Source organism: Astyanax mexicanus, chromosome 6 (assembly GCF_023375975.1).
Source record: "Astyanax mexicanus isolate ESR-SI-001 chromosome 6, AstMex3_surface, whole genome shotgun sequence".
NCBI classification, from domain to species: Eukaryota; Metazoa; Chordata; class Actinopteri; order Characiformes; family Acestrorhamphidae; genus Astyanax; species Astyanax mexicanus.
This window is the reverse complement of record NC_064413.1, coordinates 22,842,299-22,864,112: the sequence shown is the minus strand read 5'-3', so window position 1 is coordinate 22,864,112 and position 21,814 is coordinate 22,842,299. Positions and strand designations below refer to the sequence as shown.

At 38.5% G+C, this 21,814-nt stretch overlaps 1 protein-coding gene across 1 annotated transcript in view; it reads right to left on the bottom strand.

Annotated features, from left to right (window-relative positions):
- Window positions 1-21,814, bottom strand: part of myo1eb (myosin IEb) — a 31,142-nt gene that overhangs the window by 2,107 nt on the left and 7,221 nt on the right. The window contains exons 4-26 of the mRNA XM_007235978.4: window positions 20,940-21,034; window positions 20,747-20,834; window positions 19,684-19,773; window positions 19,056-19,187; window positions 15,384-15,518; window positions 15,143-15,275; window positions 14,420-14,616; window positions 10,265-10,345; window positions 10,074-10,160; window positions 9,889-9,975; window positions 9,603-9,770; window positions 7,170-7,255; window positions 6,385-6,466; window positions 6,086-6,291; window positions 4,906-5,050; window positions 3,847-3,961; window positions 3,579-3,748; window positions 3,318-3,463; window positions 2,608-2,754; window positions 2,033-2,190; window positions 1,281-1,355; window positions 991-1,186; window positions 27-202 (exon numbers count right to left, since the gene is read on the bottom strand). Coding sequence (XP_007236040.2) covers window positions 27-202; window positions 991-1,186; window positions 1,281-1,355; window positions 2,033-2,190; window positions 2,608-2,754; window positions 3,318-3,463; window positions 3,579-3,748; window positions 3,847-3,961; window positions 4,906-5,050; window positions 6,086-6,291; window positions 6,385-6,466; window positions 7,170-7,255; window positions 9,603-9,770; window positions 9,889-9,975; window positions 10,074-10,160; window positions 10,265-10,345; window positions 14,420-14,616; window positions 15,143-15,275; window positions 15,384-15,518; window positions 19,056-19,187; window positions 19,684-19,773; window positions 20,747-20,834; window positions 20,940-21,034 — 2,995 coding nt within the window. The remainder of the gene's footprint in view (window positions 1-26; window positions 203-990; window positions 1,187-1,280; window positions 1,356-2,032; window positions 2,191-2,607; window positions 2,755-3,317; window positions 3,464-3,578; window positions 3,749-3,846; window positions 3,962-4,905; window positions 5,051-6,085; window positions 6,292-6,384; window positions 6,467-7,169; window positions 7,256-9,602; window positions 9,771-9,888; window positions 9,976-10,073; window positions 10,161-10,264; window positions 10,346-14,419; window positions 14,617-15,142; window positions 15,276-15,383; window positions 15,519-19,055; window positions 19,188-19,683; window positions 19,774-20,746; window positions 20,835-20,939; window positions 21,035-21,814) is intronic.

The window sequence follows — 21,814 nt, the reverse complement described above, 5'->3', positions numbered from 1 at the left end:
CTCATATAATATTATGTGTTACTTACCTTCATTTACAATATCTATGATGTCATCTGCATTAAAGCTGAGTTCATCAGTGTCCTGGGCATCATACGCATACAGAGCACGGCACTGCGGGACGCGGGGTTTGGGCCTCGGGGCAGGCTTTGGCAGCCCTGCTCCAGGGAGAGGCTTGACCTCTTTGGAAAGTCGTCGATGAAGTCTATAGGGACAGAATGACAAAATACATAGTTCTTTAAATCACTTATAAAGAGCTACAGGGTGACTACAGAAACCAGACACACTAAACATTTTAACTGTGTGTGTTTTTTTTATATTATTTACATTTTTTTCCCCATTTTCTTCCTAATTTACATGGCCAATTATCCCACCCACTCATTAGGACTCCCCCTATCACTAATGATGCCTCAACACCTGCAGGGAGAAGACTAGCACATGCCTCCTGCAACACCTGTGAAGTCAGCCACCGCCTTTTTTCCAACTGCTGCTGAGTAGCATTACAGTAAGGGAAGCGCAGATTCTCTGTTCAGCTCACAGGTGCCTTGTGCTGTGGACATCACCCTAATTATTTTATTTTTTTTTTCACTTTATTGGAGTTTGTACAAAGTTACACTTAAAGTTTTAGTTATCAGTGGAAATGCCTGTTTTTGGTGCTGTTGCTGGATTTAGCAAAACAGGGGTCTTATGTATTAGCTGAGATTAAAGACTGATTAGTCAGTCAACTTTGGACCAGTAATACTTTTTTTATATTTATGCAACATTTTATAGCCAACTTTAATAATGGCTTCCACCAGATCCATTCTATTTCCATACAAATACAGGTGCTATCCGTGCTTGACTGGTATACTGGATCACTATAGATCAGAACCTTCTCAGCCCTCAATTACTGACATCTTCCCAAGAAGATTTTTAAAGTACGAAAATACTTTTTTTGGCTTGGATACATTGAAAGAAAAAAAGAATGTTTTTTGAACTATTCTATAATCTTACCCTGCCACTCCCTGATCAGGCACATTCATGAAGCCCATATCAGTGTAGGGCTCATTTTTCTTCTGGCTGGGGCGAGGCCCATGGAAGCGGGGCAGGGTAGGCTGATCCATGCTGGCCTGCTGTCGGAGCACAGATCTTCTGGAAGAGTTCTGAGAGCCCTGTTTTACCTCTCCTCTGCCTGTGCCCACGGAGGGGCCTGAAATGAAGAAAAAAAAAATTCAAATCCAAATTAATTTATAGACAATTTAAATGTCATGACCTCTTTAATGTGGGGTTTGACAGGATCTCACCACGTGAATATCTCCCTGGGTTCTGGGACGAATTTCCCACATATCTGCTTTTCCGCTTGTCGATTCGAGTGGGTCCTGAGGACACAAAAAGGCTTCATGTATGATAGGACATTTTATTAGACTGTCAAGGGCCGGATCTTTAAGGTCATACAAACATACTTTTTCTATAGTAAAACTGCATATGATACACTTACCCATGACTACTATATTTTTTGTTGGGGTTAAATGTGGTCTTTAATGCTCGTTGTTTTGTGTGGTAAGTGGTGTTTGCTAGCTTTGTGCTGTTCTAAAACTGCATGATGTGCTCTTGAAAGGGGTATCCAGTAACTGGTCTTAAAAGTCTTTACCCTGCCTCCTCCACAAGAAGTGTTAGTTTTACATAATCTACAAAGAGTTGGAGTCAGATACAGTTAAAAAAAACTAAACCTGTTAAAAAAACAAAGTCCTGCTGAAAGAATGGAGCACGAAGAGCAGTGAAAAGGAGCACATGGAGTTTGTCCGTTGGTTACTCTAAAGTTGAACACAATCAATGCTGTTTAATCTAATAGAACCAGGACCTGCATCTTAATGTGACCAATGAGCCTGTATAAAGGAACCACACAAATGTAATCATATCTGATCTAAGGATCATCTAACTATAGAAATATTTCTAAATCATCTATTAAGTACTTTGGTTAAAAATCAGCCGATACGATTTAGAGCTGATAGATATTTTAATTTCTAGATGTCCAATAAATGAGTAAAATACTCACGTGAATTCTTGGGAAGGCCTGGACCAATGCTAACAATAAGTGTCTTGCTGCTGGGTTTAAGGATTGCGCTTTCTCCCTGACCAGTCTGAAACTGAACCTGCCGAGAACCAGAAGAAGCAAATGGACCCCAGCCTCCTTTCTTCACCTTAAATTCAAGTCTGAAAAAGACAGAAATATCAATTAAATACAATCCCCATTAAATCTCCATTAAATGAAATTATACACTTATTATGAAATGTTTTGAGAAGCAGATATGGTCTACAGCTTGAAGTAATATCAATATTAACCAGCAGAAAGCTTGAAAAATGGCAAAGCTTGGTTTGACGACACTCAATGGATCACTCAATGGGCACACATAGCATAACAATGCACCATGACACAAAAAAAGAACTGTTTTGAGAGTAAAATGAGGTCCTATTCTTCCTATTAAACTGCCTGATGAGTACATAACTATTTCTCAAATAAGTTGGGATTATAATATTTCCCTATCCATAAGAAAGGGATATATTTCACCAAAACAAGAAAAACAAGTTTAGCAAAAAGGTACTGAGAAAGAGTAATAAAAGTCAAATTACAAGTTGTTGAACTTTAGTGGAAGCTTCCTTTGTGTCTTCTCCTCATAGCGTTTGTACAGCAGACTCAGAAACTCTGTTTTAAAGATAGATTCCAGTACACTGTCATACTGCTCCTCGTGCAGAATGAAGAAATCATCCTGCAGAGTGCTGAGGGGAAAGGAAGAGAAAACAAATGAAGTTGTGGAACAAACTCAAATGGCATTTGTATAAGAACATCAATATATGACATGGTTCTATGTATTATTTTTTGACATTCATGTACAGCCCTTAATCAGAAGAAGTAGGGATAGTATGGAAAATGCAAATCAAAAGTGCAGGGTTTTTACATCGACATTGAATTTCCTCACATTGCAGACAACATGAACCCAAGATACCTAACAAATTTGGAGCATTTTATAGGACTGAAATGCATTAATGGAAGCATGTTAACAAAATAAATTTAATTAAGTTAGATCAACAAGGAATATTATACTGAATTGCAGCTACTGCAATTGCAGCTAATGGTAACTTAAATAAAACAATTAAACAACAAATAAAACAATACTGTCTGCAATTATATGTAAGCCAATGTAAGAAAACACTGCTTTTTCCATTCTGTCCCAACTGTGTCTGATTTGGGGTAGTATAATCACTATACATTTTAAACAATGTGATGAGCTTAATTTTTGTATAAACATATTCTTGATTAAAAAAAGTTATTTAAAGCATACCTCAGAGAGACAGACTGAATTTTCTCCACCTGAATCTGTCGCTTGAGCACCTCCCGAATCTGCCCCTTGTCAGGACCCTGCTTCACCTTTTCCCGGCCAATCAAGTACAGGAACTTGGAGGTCAAGATGAGGTCACGCTTGACAGTCTAACAACACAGAAAACGTTAGTGCGTTAGATCTTTGGATTATTATGAAGCCACTATGCTAAAGCCTAAAAAAAAAAAACAATCAATGTGGTTTATCTCTCCATTCTGTGCGTACCTTAAACCGACGATCATATTTGAGTACTACGTCAGCAAACTCAATCCTTTCTCTTCGGCCCACAAACTGACGGATCTCAGGACGATTGTCAGTGCCAATGTAGTCGCCCATGAAGTTGCGGTTTAGGCTGTTCCTCCGCCGTTCCTTCTTGTTCAACAGGATGTCAGAGGCTAAAGCAGACACGACCTCAGTTTTATAGTCTGATTTTACATCCAAGCTCCAAAGACTCCACACAGGTTCTCTGTGATTAATGAAGAAACATACTTACCCTCCTCTCGCATGCGGACATATTTGCGAACAGCAATATGCTTGCGCCAGGCTTGCTGAATGACCCGAGCATACCCGTTATACTTCCTCTCCCTCATCTCTTCCAGAAGGAACAACTACAGAGGAGACAGTAGGTGACGGTGAGTAAAACACAAAGCTTATTATACAGTACAAATGCTAGGCAAGGAGTTTGCCAGGATGTTTGGGTTCCATTAAAATATATCATAGTCTGATGATTGATATAAACTACAACTTATAGTTACTTTTAATTTTATACCACTGACACAATGACAATGTAACACATTTACATGTTACTTTGAAAAAGTAATGAACTATTAATTCTTAAAAAAACACTGGTATTGGAATACAAAAAGGCTTACGTATCCTAAATAAACAAACAAACAAATAAAGTAAAACAACTTTTCAAAGAAAAGTAATTCACGCTAATGGGCTTTTATTGCTAAGAATAAAGAAAATACAATGGGTAATATCAAGGTAATATCAGCATTATTGGGCTTATATTCATATAGTGTATGATTCATGTCAATAATGTAATTAATTTAAATTCACAAAATCAAACAAAACATAACTCTGAAATAAAATCCAGTTCTGTCCGAAATACTCTTTATAATTACGCCTTCTAAAAATCAAGAATTTATTATGACAAAAAAATCAAACTGATCCTTTCTTTGATTAGGACAAGGTTTCACAATATTAGCTACTGAGAGGAACCACAGATTCCTTTGCTCCACACTGCAACACTGAATTACCTCCTAATGTTGTAATTGTACAAGGCCTCGGGTATGCACTCATTTTGCCAAACTGCAGAGTAATTCAATTTGCCCAAGACTAAAATAAACCGTTTGGGGAAAACACTTAATGGGAGCACTGAAGGAGGACATGGCTCAAATTAGGAGCATTTACAAAGATTCTTTTGAGGTAAAAAATACTCTCAGACACATGCAGAGCAGAAAACTGACAGCTCATTGCAAAATAATACAGTAAGCAGAGTAAGTTTAAGTGTATTTAGAAAATAAACATATAATCAAAGTGCTCTCACAGATTCTGGGGCCTTGATGAAGATCTTGCTTTTGCCCAGCTGGTACTGGTCTGAGTCCATGTTGACAGACCTTAACAGGTGAAGGACGCCCTGCTTTTCATCTCCACGCCACTGCGGCCATGTCTCTTTGGTCAGGATTGCATACCTGTGTGTTACATTACTTTTATTAATATCAGCCAATATCAACCAATGACATGGTTGTAATTTAATTATCCATTGTGCTTAAAGTGTTAACTAATGTATCAAACCTAGTTTTGGAAAATCAGTTTGGACATTTTTGTTGTCTGAAAGTTTGCACTAGAGCAATGAGGTTAATGGAGCTGACAGAATACCTAAACAGAAATTACCATCATAAATGCATTTTATGAATTTTCACTCACACAAAACAGCCCACATGGTGCTATATATTCTGAAAGGGACTGTATCTATTTACTTTGCAGTGATGACAACATTCATGCCAATGGTATAAATTATATTTCTAAATTATTATATATTTTTTTCTTCACAAAACTATCTATCTCTTTCTCCAAACATAAACTTCAGGTTCTAAAACATGTGCATTGATTCAGTCATAAATGTCCATTCCTTACCCTGCTCAAAACGACACTACAGACGAATTGTCTAATACATTAGATGATAGATCACAAAATTAGCAAATTATTTATAATCTTTTCTGTAAAGTCATTTCCCTGGAGTGTGTCTTCAAAATTAAACACTTTAATAACACATTAATTGTATGGTCCATTATAGATACCTTATATACACTCAATTAACATTTAACTAACTCACTTTTGCCATGTCTTCGTGGAATCTAAACAACAATGCACTGACCTGTGGGATGTGCCTGGAGTAGGGGTGTGCCATATCGTATTGTACGCAATAATATCACCAACATTTTAGAATATTGTGAACAATATTATACCCTGAAATATTGTGCCATATAACCCTCTACTTATCACATTAGGGTCATACTTTTTTGCTGTTTTCAGCAAAAGAAAAGTTCACACTGTTCTCATTTCCCATTATATATCTACTAGAGACAGATTATATGTCTGTCCAGTATATATTTTTTTACTTCAGTCCTGGATATATGGAGATATTTGGAGTGCATTTAGAGTATTATGACTTTCTGGATTATTAACTTCTGTTACTAATGGTTACATGTGGTCTTTGGGCTCACCTATGCAAGAACTTCTTGAAGACACGGCGGAAGGCATATCCAGCTCTGCGTACTCTGATGTTCTCCCTGAGTCCCAGGTATTCCACCTGGTGTTTCGCACGGCTCTCCTCCCAGTCACGTGACTTCTTGGTCTCGTTGGGTTTGATGCAGCGAATGTAGTGAGGGGTGCACTTCATCAGCGTCTGCACCAGGGTATTAGCCTGTTTCTGTAAGGGTCAGAACAGAAGGAATTTAAGTGTTTTTTTTATTTTGCAGGTTTACACCCATTTCATTGATGTCTTCTATAGTAATTCCTGTACCTTGATCTTGGCACCTGCTGTTGTGGGGCGGCCCTTTTTCTCAGCCTCCAGATTCTCTGGGAAAAGGTCTTGGATAAAACCACTGTTTTCACAAAAAAAGCATTTAAACAGATTTACTATGGTACATTACCATGAAATTTAAAAATGAAGGCTGTTCCAATGATGATTATTTGAAAGATGGCGCAGAATACCAACTCTGGTTCTATAAATTGCCACATTTTAAATAGAGAATAAAGAACTTTTAATAGTAAAGGTTTTTTTATATATATATATAATTTTATTTCTATTTTTTCCCCCAATTTACAAGGCCAATTACTTGATCCACTCATTAGGACTCCCCCTATTACTAGTGATGCCCCAACACCAGGAGGGTGAAGACTAGCACATGCCTCCTCCGATACATGTGAAGTCAGCCACCGCCTCTTCCCACTGCTGCAGATGTAGCATCGATGAGTAGCCACCGCGCTCGGAGGAAAGCGCAGTGAATCCGTTCCAATACATCAGCTCACAGATGCCTTGTATTGATCGACATGACCCTTTGGAGTGATGTGAGGAAAGAGCGCGCCATCTACCCACCCAGAGAGTGCAAGGCCAATTGTGCTATCTTGGGGCTCTGGTAGCTGATAGCAAGCTACATGAAAGGGATTCGAATCACAATCTCCATGTACTGCACAACAACGCACAAAAAATAAAAAAACTAAATTCTATTCAAACAGACTGGTTGATGTGTGTATGGCAAAGCAGGGCAATGTATATATTTAACAACAACATATAGTCATACTTACAATTCACTGCTTTGCATCAGCTCTATGATATCATTGAAGAGCACATCTCTGTTCCTCTCACAAAAGCCACTCACATTATATGAGACCTATAGAAAAGCATGGATCATTAATGGTAGGATTACCTAATGCACCGCACATTACAAACCATTTTCAGTCAGGATTATTTGATGAGTCTAAAGACAAATAATTGCAGGGAATACAGATTCAGACAGCAGCATTAATGTGGAGACTACTGGATATGTTTAATTTATTTATTTATGTATTTATTGTCTGTTATAATTCATTTCTCGAGTGACTTTATTGTACTATAATTACACAAACAAGAATTTTGTTAATTTAGCAAAAAACCCAGTCAAATAAGAACTTAAACAAAATACATTTAACATTGACTTACAATTAAAAGTATCTGTCTAGCTGCTAAGCATTTAACAAAATAAAAGAATGGTTTAGTAAAATGTTTTATATAAACTCTCACCTTACTTAGTTGTAAAATTGACAGCGCTATAAAAGTACATAGTAAGGTTTTCGTTAGAGGTTAAATTAAATCATGCTCAATGTTTAATTTTCTACTTTGCTAACATTGCTAGGAAGTAAACAAGTTAAAGATAGTCCTCTAAGCTTTTCTGTATTTTTTATTTTGCATTGGGCTCTGCCCAGATCATGTACAAGGGCATACTTCAGGAAAATATGTTCACCCTTGGTCCCGTTTTCCTTTAATAACATTTTAATTCCACATGTATTTTATGCAGGGGCCATGTCCCAACTGACTACTTTATGCTACTCTTAATAGTTTGGGTTTGGCTGGCTAGTACACAAAACATGTATCATAAATGTACCAATCCATTTTGTTCTAACAGGAAGTGGTAAAGTGGAAATTACTTAGCCAGCAAGTTCCCCGTTGCTGAGGCACTTGCATCACTACTTAATATTTTATCTACTATCATTCCAGATGGGAGTAGCTCCCTCCCTTGTTTCACATTGCAGTGTGGCACAACAGTAACCATCATAACCACACAGAAACCAACCAGTTCTGAGTGTATTTAGCATTCCCACTTTTATCAATACTACATATCTAATACTCAAAAAATAGTTAATATTACTAAATAAATTGGTATTAGGACACAAAAGCACAAGGGTCTGTTATAAAGAATGGCCACATGCACGGTTTGTGGATTGTTCACAGTAATTCTGGTAAACCTCAAACTTATCAAGGTAATTGTCTGGTAGCATTTTGTGCCACTATATTAGTACCACAGTTTAAAAGAATGATTAAAACATTAATTTAAACTACAAACTTGTGATATCACATGTGATACTGTAAGGTCACATGAACGTCCTAAAGTCCACAAAGGTTTAATTTATGTAAAGCTGCAACTAAATTCATTTTTGTAAGAAACCGAACAAAATGAAGCAACTAGAATTAAACAATAAAAATCTTCTGAGTAATGTTGGGATATTTCTAATAGTCCATTTATAATTTTTGTGTGACAGTTCATTTAATTTCTTGCATCCTGAACTCGAAGGGCTGCACTTACCCCATACTGTCAGCAGAGGGATGTAAATCCAAACCAGTGCAATGAAGTTTATGGTTGCAATCCTACTGTAGGACATTTCTTTTTTCAGGTCTGTTCTCTAGTCATAACTTGCCACTTGTGTTTTAAGCTGAGGAGTCATCTTTAATTTACCTTCAAGTTTAATTCTATTGGTCTATTATTTTTAAAAATGATGTAACGATTAATCCTCTATGGCATGAGTTATACTTATGGCACAACAATGTGCTTTAAAAGTGCTTAAATGTCAGGTTTTCAATTTCTGTAAACATATTTATATATTCATACACATTTTAATTCATAATGTTATTTAAATTTTAACATTTATGAGAAAAAAATATATAATTAAAATTAATTAAAAAAATAATAATAATATAAAAATAATTTAAAAAAAATCACAATTTAACCAGAAATCACTAGGTGATGGAAAAAAAGTTAAAGAGGAGAGAAGAGAGTTCAGGAGGGGCAAATTAGTTTTTTGCTAATTATGTTACTATTAAATGTTCTTGACTGGGATTTAAAACTGCTATAAAATAACTAATAAAACACTAATGTTACAATATTATTAATGACTAAGATAAACAGCAATATTGATAAGTAATCCCTTATAATCACAATACTAAGCTGTACACTCTTAGTTGTTTTGCCATTTGCTTTAAAAGTGAGAGAGACATATATTTTAAGCTTCTGAAGGGCGGGTTTTAGACTGAATTTGGGTTGGACCTGGCAACCCTGCTCTTGAGTCAAGTTAAACATGTTACCAAGACAATATTGTTGGAATTGAAGTAAACTTTATATTTGTGAATTTGAGTTTGCAGCAATCTATGCATATTGCATCTTTTTAATCATTAAGTGTACATTAAGTACACTAAGTGCCTCTTACCTTGCCTGCATAATGATGCACTATAAAGCCCTTGTTCCAGCTATTAAAGTGCTCATGAGTGCTGATCTGAGCCTGAAGTTTCTGAAGCAGGGTCTGGTCTGCACCTTCACCTTTGGCATGCATGGTTGCGCACACATCATCCAAGATGCTCATAATACCCACAGGATTCTTGTTAAAAAGAAAAAAAAAATACTTTAATTGTGAGGTATATCCCCTGATTTGTATGGTGACAATTTTTCCACAATTCGTACAATCTTTTCAAACACATGGCAACTTGGACACTCACCATTTTAGACTCTATTAAGTCACACACTACTTTGTTGTTGAAATACTCAATGGGTGTCCATTTGATTCCTTCTTGTACGTACTCTTCCTGTAAAAGCAACATAGAGAAACCATTACAATACTGTTCTTAAAAACACAAAGTACAGTGCGTCATTCTAAAAGAAAAAGAGGGGCTGTTGTGCTGACCTGCTCAGCCTTCAAGGTGAGCTCAATAAAAATCTGCTGAAGCTTCTCGTTCACAAAGTTTATGCAGAACTGCTCAAATCCATTTTGCTGCATGTGAGACAGGTAAACACAAAAAGACAATGGCAAGATTAGATCTTTATTTATATATATATATGCACATGAACAGTGTAAAGTTCAGGGAGTATTTTTACCTGGAAGATTTCAAAGCCGTAGATGTCCAGCACACCAATGTTGAATTCCTCATGGTCCTTCTGCATGGCTTTGTTGATCGCCTTTAAATGTACACAAATTAACTTTTAGTAGATTTTAAGAACACTTACAAAAAAACATGTTAAACTGTAACAGAACAATTATTAGAATGCCAAAAGAATAAGTTGACCTGGCATTTTAAACTCTATTTTAGCATAGGTAAAAAACGCCTTGATTGTATACAGGCTACAGGTGTAGGTGATACAAAACCCTTTTCCTCTGCAGTAAAAAAACTTATTTACATTCTGAAACTTTAAGGGCTTTGAAATCTCATACAGGACACTTTGATAAGCTGTCTGTCCACTCTCTACCCAACCTAATACTTTCAGATCAGTGACAGGAATCAAACCCAAATTCTGCTTTGGAATGTTTGGAAATAGCCATAAAAACTAGACGACTGTAACAAAAAAAGGTTTGGAGGAAATGAAATGTTTGATTTGTATTCAGGAAAATTCATTATAAAAAATTAATTATATTCAGATATTCATTATATTTTTAAAATATCAGATTTCCTTACATTACATTAGAATTCCTTAGAATTATCCAACATGGAACATTTTTATGTAATGCCTGAATAAAAATCTTCAAGATTTAGGTGTGTAATACTAGGCACAAAAATGCTGGCCTGTTAAGGGGTTATGAGAGTTTAGTATATGGAGGTGATATACAGTGAATCTTAAACACTGACAAGCAATCTGGAGGTAAACTCAGATCAGATAGGAAAAAAAAAAACTGCGTAAGCAAGGGAGGGAAATGCTAAAAGCTAACTTGCTATATTATCACTGCATGCACATCAGGAGCACAGCAACATTTGTGCTTTTGTTTATTAGCAAAGGCTAATGCTAACCGGCCCCCGATTCCGTCGCTTTTCCTGTCTAATGTCCGCGCTTTGGATAACAAACTGGACCTGCTGCGGCTGAGGATGAATGTTTCTGAGGAGATGAGGAACTGCGCTGTGATTTGTCTCACGGAAACCTGGCTGAACCAGACCATGCCGGACTCAGCCTTCCAGCTCGCCGGCCGGCAGCTCTTCCGAGCGGACCGCAGCCTTTTATCTGGAAAATCCCGTGGGGGGGGGCGGTTTGTGCGTCTACATAAACAAAGGTTGGTGCACAAACTGCGTGTTGGTAAACAGCCACTGCTCCGAGGCGACAGAACAGCTGACTGTGAAGTGTCGCCCTCACTATCTGCCTCGTGAGTTTTCGGCGGTGTTCGTGATTGCTGTTTACATAGCACCGGATGCTAATGCTAACAACGCGCTGAAGGAGCTCCATGACAACATCAGCTCGCTTCAAAACAAGCATCCGGACGCGTTCTACGTGGTAGCGGGGGATTTTAACCACGTAGAACTGAAGAACACGCTGCCGAGGTTTTACCAACACGTGAACATCCCAACGCGAGGTAATAATACGTTAGACTGCGTTTATTCCTCCGTGAAAGACGCTTACAGGGCATTCCCGCGCCCCCACCTCGGGCTTTCAGACCACATCTCCATCATGCTGGTCCCCGCATACCACCCCCCGCTACGACGCTCCAAACCCACACAGAAGACCATCACTGTGTGGCCCAGTGACGGCGACGCTGTGCTGCAGGACTGCTTCGGCTGCACAGACTGGCAGGTCTTCAGGGATGCTGCTGAGTGTGAGGGGGAGCTGGATCTGGAGGAATACACATCTGCTGTTCTTGGGTACATCAGCAAGTGCACTGAGGATGTCACTACCACCAAGACTGTGACTTGCTACCCCAACCAGAAGCCCTGGCTGAACGCAGAGGTGCGTTCTCTGTTGAAAGCCAGGGATGCTGCCTTCAGGTCTGGAGACCCAGACGAACTCAGAAGGGCTAGAAGAGAGCTGACTGTTGGAGTTAAGAGGGCAAAAGCTGCATATGCTCAGAAAATCCAGGGACACTTTTCCTCCCAGGATCCACAGAGCATGTGGAGGGGCATCAAGTGCATCACGGACTACAAATCCAACGCTGCACAAAGCTCCAAAGACCCATCCCTGCCTGAGGCTCTCAACAAGTTCTACGCCCGCTTTGAGAATCCTGACACCCCCCCCAGCACCAGACTCCCACACTCACCAGGAGAGGAGCCCCTCAGCGTGACACCAGCAGAAGTAAGGAGAACGCTGAGAAGGATCAACCCCCGAAAAGCTGCTGGCCCGGACAACATCCCCGGACGGGTGCTAAGAGACTGTGCAGACCAGCTCTCGGACGTCCTGGCCGACATTTTCAACGCGTCCCTCATCCAGGCAGCTGTCCCCACTTGCCTGAAGACCGCCACCATCATCCCAGTCCCCAAGAGCTCCGCAGTGACAGGTCTGAATGACTACCGGCCAGTGGCCCTCACTCCGATAGTCACAAAGTGCTTTGAAAGACTGGTTCAGACCCACATCAAAGCCACCATCAACGTCACTGTGGATCCACACCAGTATGCATACAGGAAGAACCGATCCACAGAGGATGCCATCTCCTCCGTGGTCCACACTGCCCTCACCCACCTGGAGCAGAAGGATTCCTACGTCCGTATGCTCTTTGTGGACTTCACATCCGCTTTCAACACCATGATTCCACAGACCCTGATAAATAAACTCTCCTCACTAGGACTGAGCTCTTCGCTGTGCAACTGGATCCTAGACTTCCTGACCAACAGGCCGCAGTCTGTGAGAATTCACAACATCTCCTCCCCCACTATAATCCTCAGCACTGGCTCCCCTCAGGGCTGTGTGCTGAGCCCCCTCCTGTTCACACTGCTCACATATGACTGCTCACCTCTCCATCCAGGCTGTCATATTGTGAAGTTTGCAGACGACACAGCAGTGGTTGGATGCATCACAAACAGAGATGAGTCCAGCTACAGGCAGGAGGTGGAACACCTGGAGGGTTGGTGCAGAGAGAACAACCTCTGCATCAACGTAAAGAAGACGAAGGAGATGATTGTGGACTTCAGAAGAGGCCAGCATGCCCACCTCCCCCTGCACATTGGAGGATCTGCGGTGGAAGTGGTCGACAGCTACAGGTACTTAGGGGTGCACCTGAGCAGCAACCTCACCTGGAGCAACAACACCTCCACTCTGGTCAGGAAGGCACATCAGCGGCTCTACTTCCTCAGGAGGCTGAGACGAGCTGGACTAGGGAGCGCAGTCCTCACCTCCTTCTACAGATGTGTGGTGGAGAGCGTCGTGTGCTCCAGCATCAACGTGTGGCATGGAAGCTGCTCTGCTGCAGACAGGAAAGCTCTGCAGAGGGTGGTGAAGGCTGCACAGAGGATTGTTGGAGTCAGCTTCCCCAGCACCATGGACATCTACACCTCCAGATGCAGGAAGAGGGCCACCTGCATCAGGAAGGATCCCACCCACCCAGCACATGCACTTTTTGTCCCGCTTCCCTCAGGACGGAGGCTGCGGAGCATCAAGTGCAAAACAACCAGACTGAGAAACAGCTTCATTCCGGAAGCTGTAAGACTCTTAAACTCCACTTAACAACACACTGCACTGACACACAAGGACAATTACTGCACAAACACGGTCACTTTACCCGCACTGAGACACTTTATTTTCTACTGCTCTAATTCATTTCATGCTGCTATAGCACATTTGCACTCTGGACTTGTTGCAACCTGTCTACTCTTTCTATTTATTTCATTTGGGGTATTTATCTTTAACTATTTTGTATATTCTATTTTTATTGTATTCCTTTATTGTACTTTTATCTATATATCTATTTAATAACAGCTCCTGGGTGTAAACTGGATCGTGAGATCACAATTTCGTTCCACCTCATGTACCACATAAGATGCGAATGACAATAAAATCTCCTTGAATCCTTGAAATCCTTGAATCCTTGTTACAGCAGGCCATAAACCAATAAAAGCAGAAAATGTTATTTCTTACTGTTTATTCTGAGGCAAAATAACAGGGATGTAAACAGGCATGTTTAATAATCTGAGCATTTCAACTTTTAAACTCATGTCAAACACATTACCAGAAAAATAATAATTTGTGTAGACGATCAGACACAGGAAGTGTCCTAATGTTAATCTGGTGCCTCTAACATGTGACAAATGTACGACACACACTGATTTGTAGCAGCACACTTACGTCTACGAGGTAGTCAAAGAGTCGGGCGTAAAGAGCTTTGGAAAGGGCATCCCGTGTGAAAGTGGCCTGCTCTGTGTTCAGTGTGACAGATATGCTCTCAGTCTTGCCCCCCCATTTACTGTCCATGACACGGCTCGTCAGTTTCTTCTTCAGGCCGTCTTGAGCAATACCCAGCAGATAGGATGGGAAGGCGAGAACTGCACAAGAAATTAAAGTTAACAGAGCGTACGTACAAAGCTCAGTGCTCAGTGCTCAATGCTTGCTCAGAGACCCTCCCTATTCACAGAACAACAGAAAAAACTGTAGGCAAATGTGTTGTGATTATCACTGTCTTCAAACCCTCCACATATGCATTATCTGATTTGTATTCTTTGTGCAGTTTGTGTGATTAACTGATCATTCAAATGATACTTTTATATGAACTGTAAGTGCACATTGCACTCTCATCTAGCTCTGAGTATTTAAATAAAGAAAGGATTATTTTGTAATTATTTTGTAAAACTAGTTCTTTTTATGTCCTTTTAAACTAAATAGAGCACAACACAAGATTGTCAAAACTGTAAAACAAAACGTTCATCTCAACAGTTTATGTTCCCTTCTCCTCATAAATATCTTGACCAAAAAGTAGCTGGCTCTCTATATTCCACACTGAGAGGTTCTAAATTAGGTCCCTAAAAGTTGAGACTGTCAGATGGTTAACTGATGCTAAAGCCCAAAACTTACAGTCTTCGCTCTCCACCACAGCGTAGTTTCCCTCCTCTCTGAAAGTGATGTTACCAAGATGAAGGATGCCAGCGACAATCTGCAGCACAGTGTCCTTCTCTTCTACAGACAGACCTATGACTGACATAGCATTCTTAAAATATAAAGAAAAAGGTCAGGAGAAAAATACCATTAGAGTGGTCTCAAAATAACAAAACACAATCAGTGTCGAATTAAAAGGTTTTGCTCATTTAAAACCCACCATAGTTTCTGAGAATTCCTTCTTGTCATCCACATCCTCCACAGTGTAAGTGCCTGACTGGTTCATGTAGACATAGTAATCTGGAGTGGTAATCCCCAAGTTCTCTCGCTGCTCTTTGGAAGCCCCTGTTAACAGCTAAAGGACACATATAGGCAAATTAGTACCTAAAGAATATTAGGTATTGTCTATGAAAGCCAAATTATAACAAGTCATCTGATATAACAGGTCTAATTCTTTGTTATGTAGATTGCAAGGGGGTAGGAGTGAGTTAGACATTGGGTGGAAGGACCACATTAACCATAACTGAATTTTTCCAAATTAAATTCACATTCATTAAATTCTATTCACAGAAACATAAATAGCAAATACCTATATGGCTGCTGTTCTATAGAAAGTCCCTCGTGTCAAATGAAAAATAATTATCTTGCTAGGAAACAGTAGTCTTTTGATTTCATATCATGTTTAGAGACATCACGGTACGGGGGTACCAATTAACGTAACCTGGAAAGTGTAGCTATTAGCAACTCGCTACTGAGCTATCCTAAGCTTAGAAGTTTAGCTCTGACTGGAAGCTGGAGCACACAAGCAGAGAGTGCACACAGAAATGCAGATCATTCAAACTGTCCACAACCATCGCTGCGCTGCCATAGAAAATGAATGGTCGCCTGTCACTTTCCAGTGTAAACGCAGGGTTAGGCGCTCGTTCTCTCTCTTTCTCTCTCCTCCTCTCTCGCTCGCTCTCTCTTGTTTTCTCTCTGTCGTTCTCGTTGTCTCTCTCTCTCTCTCTCTCTCTCTCTCTGATATTATAATACAGTACAAAATGATCTAATCAACAAGAACAATCTAATGCTGATATTTCTTAAAACAAAAACTCAAACGTTGAAATGCATCCAGTAATATGCTTAGGAACAAATATTAGTAGTTTGAGCAGTTAAAGTAATGCTGTTGTTTTTGTTATTAATAAAGTTCCACAAACATGCTCATTGTTTGTTTGTTCCAGTAAGATCCAAAAGATGGAGCCTCTCATGGGGAAAGTAGGAGAGAACCCTGTTTTCAAGCATTTAATAAAAGAGCTTGAGCCCTGTTACAACATTCCATCCCCCAAAAAACAAAAAAACAACAAAAAAAACATGGTTATAATGAAAATCCATTGTTATTATGAAGTTAATAAAGATGAGGCTATGCAGAATACCCAGTCTCTTTATTTTTTCCACCAACTTATATCAAGGTTTATATTAAAGTGTGAACTGAACCGTGAATTTTCTGTACCGTCACACCCCTATTAGAGACGTTGTCCATCTGACTATTTGGAAAATACCCATTATCCCCAAACCCCCTTTATACTGCTGTCTTGATGTTCTTTTGAGAAAAAACATAAAAACTTACTGACATCCTTGCACTAAACTCATCATATGCATCCTGCATCCTACTATTGCCAAGATAACAACACAGAGTCAATAATGTTGGATGAGGTAGAACACATATACATATACAAAAAACTTGTGGCACTTTTTCCTTGAGATAATAAATATCCTATAGATATTTAAATATGTAACCACATAGTTTGGGAAGCTTTACTTTGTAAAATGTATCTGGGGTATTCCCCTTGTCTTACTGGTAGATTTAACAATCTCCAGGAAGAGGTGAACACATATCCTCTATTCGGTCATTAAGCTCTTTCTACATTGGCTGAAAAAAAGGACATTTTTAAATCGCATTTTAGCAAAGAGCTTGTTTCTATAAAAACCCTAAAGTGGAGTTGAGCATGTGTGTGATTGTGAGGTTTGACAGTGACAGAAGCTTTATCCTGGCTAGCCTTCAAAACAGTTTGTTTGCACAGAGGTGGCATCTAATTACAGTTTTGGATGTTTGATGATAGCATATTGCAAACCAAGCTGTGCAACAGTCCTGTAATCTCCTAAGATTTGCCTTACAAACCACCCTCCTCTCGGCACCAGACAGCAAAATACACCACTTTACCTGTTCTAGCTGTTTATCCAATAACATTTACCTTTTCCCCCAGTTTGAACTCTTGGATGAACACTATGTTGTTGGATGACCAAGGGTTTTGAAATGCTTGCTGCCTCAGATCTACCCAACCAATATAATAATACTGAAATATTTGGGCCAACAAGGAATCTAATTTTTGAGGTGCTAAAATGTTTGATAAACGATAATATCAGGCAACATACACTGAACTCACTCAACAGCAAACAGGGTTCAGTTGTACCCAGAAAGAAGTGTCAGATTGCAAAACTATTTGGAAGGAAGGTAAAGGTTACTAGGAACAATTAATTACAAAAAACTTTAGACTGACATGGGAGATACTTATTGAGCTATGGAGTAGTAAAATGCATTAAATCATGTCAAATAGCATTCCGCACATATTCAATCAGGTACAGGTCTGGCGACGTAGCTGGCCATGGAATTGATCCTGGTAACTTTTATCTTCCAACTAAATACCACTGCAAACTGACATGTCCAACTTTCATGTTTCTTTTTGATAACTTCAATCTTACTTCATACTATAATAATTTCAATAATTACAATTTCCCAATTCATATATTGCAGTCATATGAATAGATGTGATGTTAAACCAGTTAAACAGTTTGTTATTTTACCACAAGGCATTTTCTATAGGTGAAACTGGCAAAATAATTGTTTACAGTATGCAGAAAACAACTAACTGTATTTGATTGCAGTGTTAGTTCAACATCACTTTACACAACTGCATTGTGTGAAATGTAAAACTTTAATTATGTGAACAGTAAAAGCATTTTCACACAGGATGTATATTATTTTCTGCATACTGTAAACAGTGAAACTGTAAAGCTATAAAAGTGCCTTGTGTTAAAATATCAACCTGTTTAACCGGTTTATCATCACTTTATCTATTTATATGACTGAAATATATGCATACATATGGTCACACATGAAAAAAGCCCTTTAACACAGAGGATACAATATTTACTGTATACTGTAAACAATGATTTTTCATTTCAACAAGGTGTTTAACTGGTTTTATTTAACTTAGGTACTTAGAATTGAAACAACACACCATGCTTTACATCTTATTTTACATAATTTCTAGTTATAAATTATAAATAACATTTTTCTTAAATGTTAAAACACATTTTAGATGCACAGATTCTAAGGTTAAACAGATTAAGAATTTGTTAGGATGCATTTTTGAGTTTTTTCTCTCAGGAAAGATAAGGTTTTCTCGCCTTTTTATCAAGATCAAGCTGACAGATAATTTACTCTTTTTCACAGTGGCCATAAAATGCAATTTTCACCTGTTTTAAAGGTCCCTCTGTTCAGCTTAGAATATTTTTTTTAAAAACACACTGTACTCTGGTGGTTAATGGCTCATGAGTAAATAAATAGCAATAGAACCATTGGTTTTTCACTATTTGTTAAATTAAATAATCTCTTATTGATAATATATTTTGGTAATGTAAAAAAAATTGCCTACTTTTGTCCCACACAACTCTTCAAAGCACTTGATGATGTCAAATGATGATGATGATGTAAATTTTCTCGCTTTTTTTTAGGGCAGATCAAGCTGCCAGATGTATTTTTACTTCTTTAACAGGGGCAAAAATAATTCTGTAAGGAAATTTACATTGATAGTCATCTCTGTTTGGAAATGAGCCAGAATTATAACTGTACCTGGTAGTATATATGGAAATTTCTCTCGCCGTGGTTTTGAGACACTACCCTGGATTTCTCCAACAGGAAGTTGGAGATTTTTCCGCCATCGGGCTCTCCCCCCCTGCTGAACTGGATCTCGAAGTATTTGCCCTGAGGTATAAAACACACAGTGTATGTTGAGATAATAGCCTGAGGTCTAAGAACAGCGGTAGTAGAGGTAGCACCATTGTACACTTTCCTCGATTACCATGTACAACAGTGTATAACTGCTATAACACAACTTTCACAACCCCACAGTTCACACCCTGTGACCAGACACAGACTAAAAAACAGGCCAGCAACACCGACAAGCCTGCACACGCTCAGAGACAGTGTTCCTGTAACTCCTAGCCTAAAGGTTTCAGGACTGGAATGCATTAAATACGTCCACTGCGAGAATAATATGCCCAGAAGGCAAATATAAAATATGCTAACATAACTAACCACACTGACCAAACAATTAACATAAAATCATGACAATAATTCATACATTTATTAGACCTAAAGTTATTAATGTTCACTGCTTGTATTTAATTTGTGAAAGAAATTTGAAGTTGTCTACATGAATCTTTCTTCTAAATAATAAGGATTTAGCAGCTTGACTTACAAAGCGACTTGAGTTGTTGTTGCGCACGGTTTTAGCATTCCCAAAGGCTTCAAGCAGGGGGTTAGACTGAAGGATGATGTCTTTCACATGCTGAAAAAGGAAGAAAGAAAGAAAACACCTCAGGTAACATGACAAATCAAGTTAAATATATGAGCAGTAACTCGGACGGAAGTTCAGATTTTTCTATATTTCTTAGAAATAAACATCCTTAATACACTAAAATGAATCTACAAGCCATGTCCCAAACTGTACATAATTATGTCTAGTGACCAACAAGGAAACTCTTTAACTAAACATATTGATAAATGATATTAGACAATGTAATTTTCTAATATGATTTGATGACAGTTTTAGATTAGTATCAATGTACTTACTGATAAAACTGCAATATGTAAATTTTGAAACTGTAATGTATCAGTTTTCCACTATTGAACTTCTTAAAGTCAAATAACTAACAAAAACTCACAGGCACAAATTAAAGAAGCATTTTAACATTGGATGTACAATATTTACTGTATACAAGCTGTTCATATTGTTTTAATCAAACACTTAAAACACTTCAAATTAGACTGCACAAGACAAATATTAAGTTAAGAGTTGAATTTATTGTGGTTTATGGTATTACTTCTGTTTCTGTCAACACATCATCATTGTGACCAGTTTGATATTGAAGAGCTTAACATTAAATTATAATATTAAGCAAAGTAATTTTAAACATTTGAGCCCTTCCAACAAATAACAATATTTGGCCATTTGCACATTTTGAGAGAAATCAGTAAATTATTTACTGTTGTAAGATATTTTAAGTGCCTTTATAAGTAAAGAAATCTAAACTTAAATAAAGCACTTTTTTTTTTTTTTTAAAGAACAAATTTCTTCCAAAAGGGAGAATAGTCAGTATAGTATATTTACATCTACTTCTATATCATTATCTCCAGTGGTTACTATTATTCATATAATTTGCATTCATATATAAACATGGGTTATATGAAGTGTATGTCATTTCCATTCAAACTCCATTCAAATTCAATTTTCACTGTGGGAGAACTGAAACACTTCTTACCTGGACTTTTGGTCCACCTCCCGAGACTTTCGAAATATAGCTCATGATGTACTTTGCTGCCACAGTCTTTCCTGCTCCACTCTCTCCACTGTAAAATATATTCACACACATTTCATACACATATTCATGCATAATGGATTAGTCTTATTAGAACACAAAAAGAAACATATAACAGAGGTTAAATGATCCTGACCTGATGATGACACACTGGTTTTCAGCATCAATCATCATGTTGCGGTACATGTTGTCAGCCAAAGCATAGATATGTGGAGGATTCTCATACTGAGCCTTTTAAAATGGACAGATTTAAATAATAAAATTTACTGATGGAAAGACAAAGAAAACTTAGCACGGAACTAAACTGGTTGCTGGCTTAAGATCTGTAAAATCAGAATGAATAGAAAAAAAAGAAAAAGAAAAAGAAAAGAAAAGAAAAGGGGGCACCGAGTGGTCCAGCGGTCTAAAGCGCTGCCACTATGATCGGGAGCTCTGCCGGCGCTCAAAGGGAGCACAATTGGGCCTGCTCCCTCCGGATGGGTAGTTGGCGCTCTCTCCCCACATCACTTCTAGGGTGATGTCCGCAACACAGGGTGTCTGTGAGCTGATGTATCAGAAACGAGCCGCTGCGCTTTCCTCCAAACATGCTGGCTGCTCGGCTTCACATGTATCGGAGGAAGCTGTTAGTCTTTGCCCTCCTGCTGTGTTGGGGCATTACTAGTGATAGGGGGAGTCCTAATGAGTGGGTTGGGTAATTGGCCGTGTAAATCGGGGAGAAAAATGGGAAAAATTAGAAATACAATTATAAAAAAAAAAAAGAAAAGAAAAGAAAGTCTTACATATATGCTGGTTTTATACTTTATTATAGTCTTCCGGAACTTCACTGGGTTTAATTTAAAACTTTGGAGAAACTACTTTTTTTAAGAAAAGAAAATGTTCCCTAAAGGCTCCTGGAGGTTCCTTCACAGTTCTTCAAGGAACTTATACTTTTACAGTGTAGAAACTATGTGCTGGTTCAAAGCAGTATGTTTAAAGGAGCAAACTGTCTGACTGCCTTCCCTCGCTGAAGGC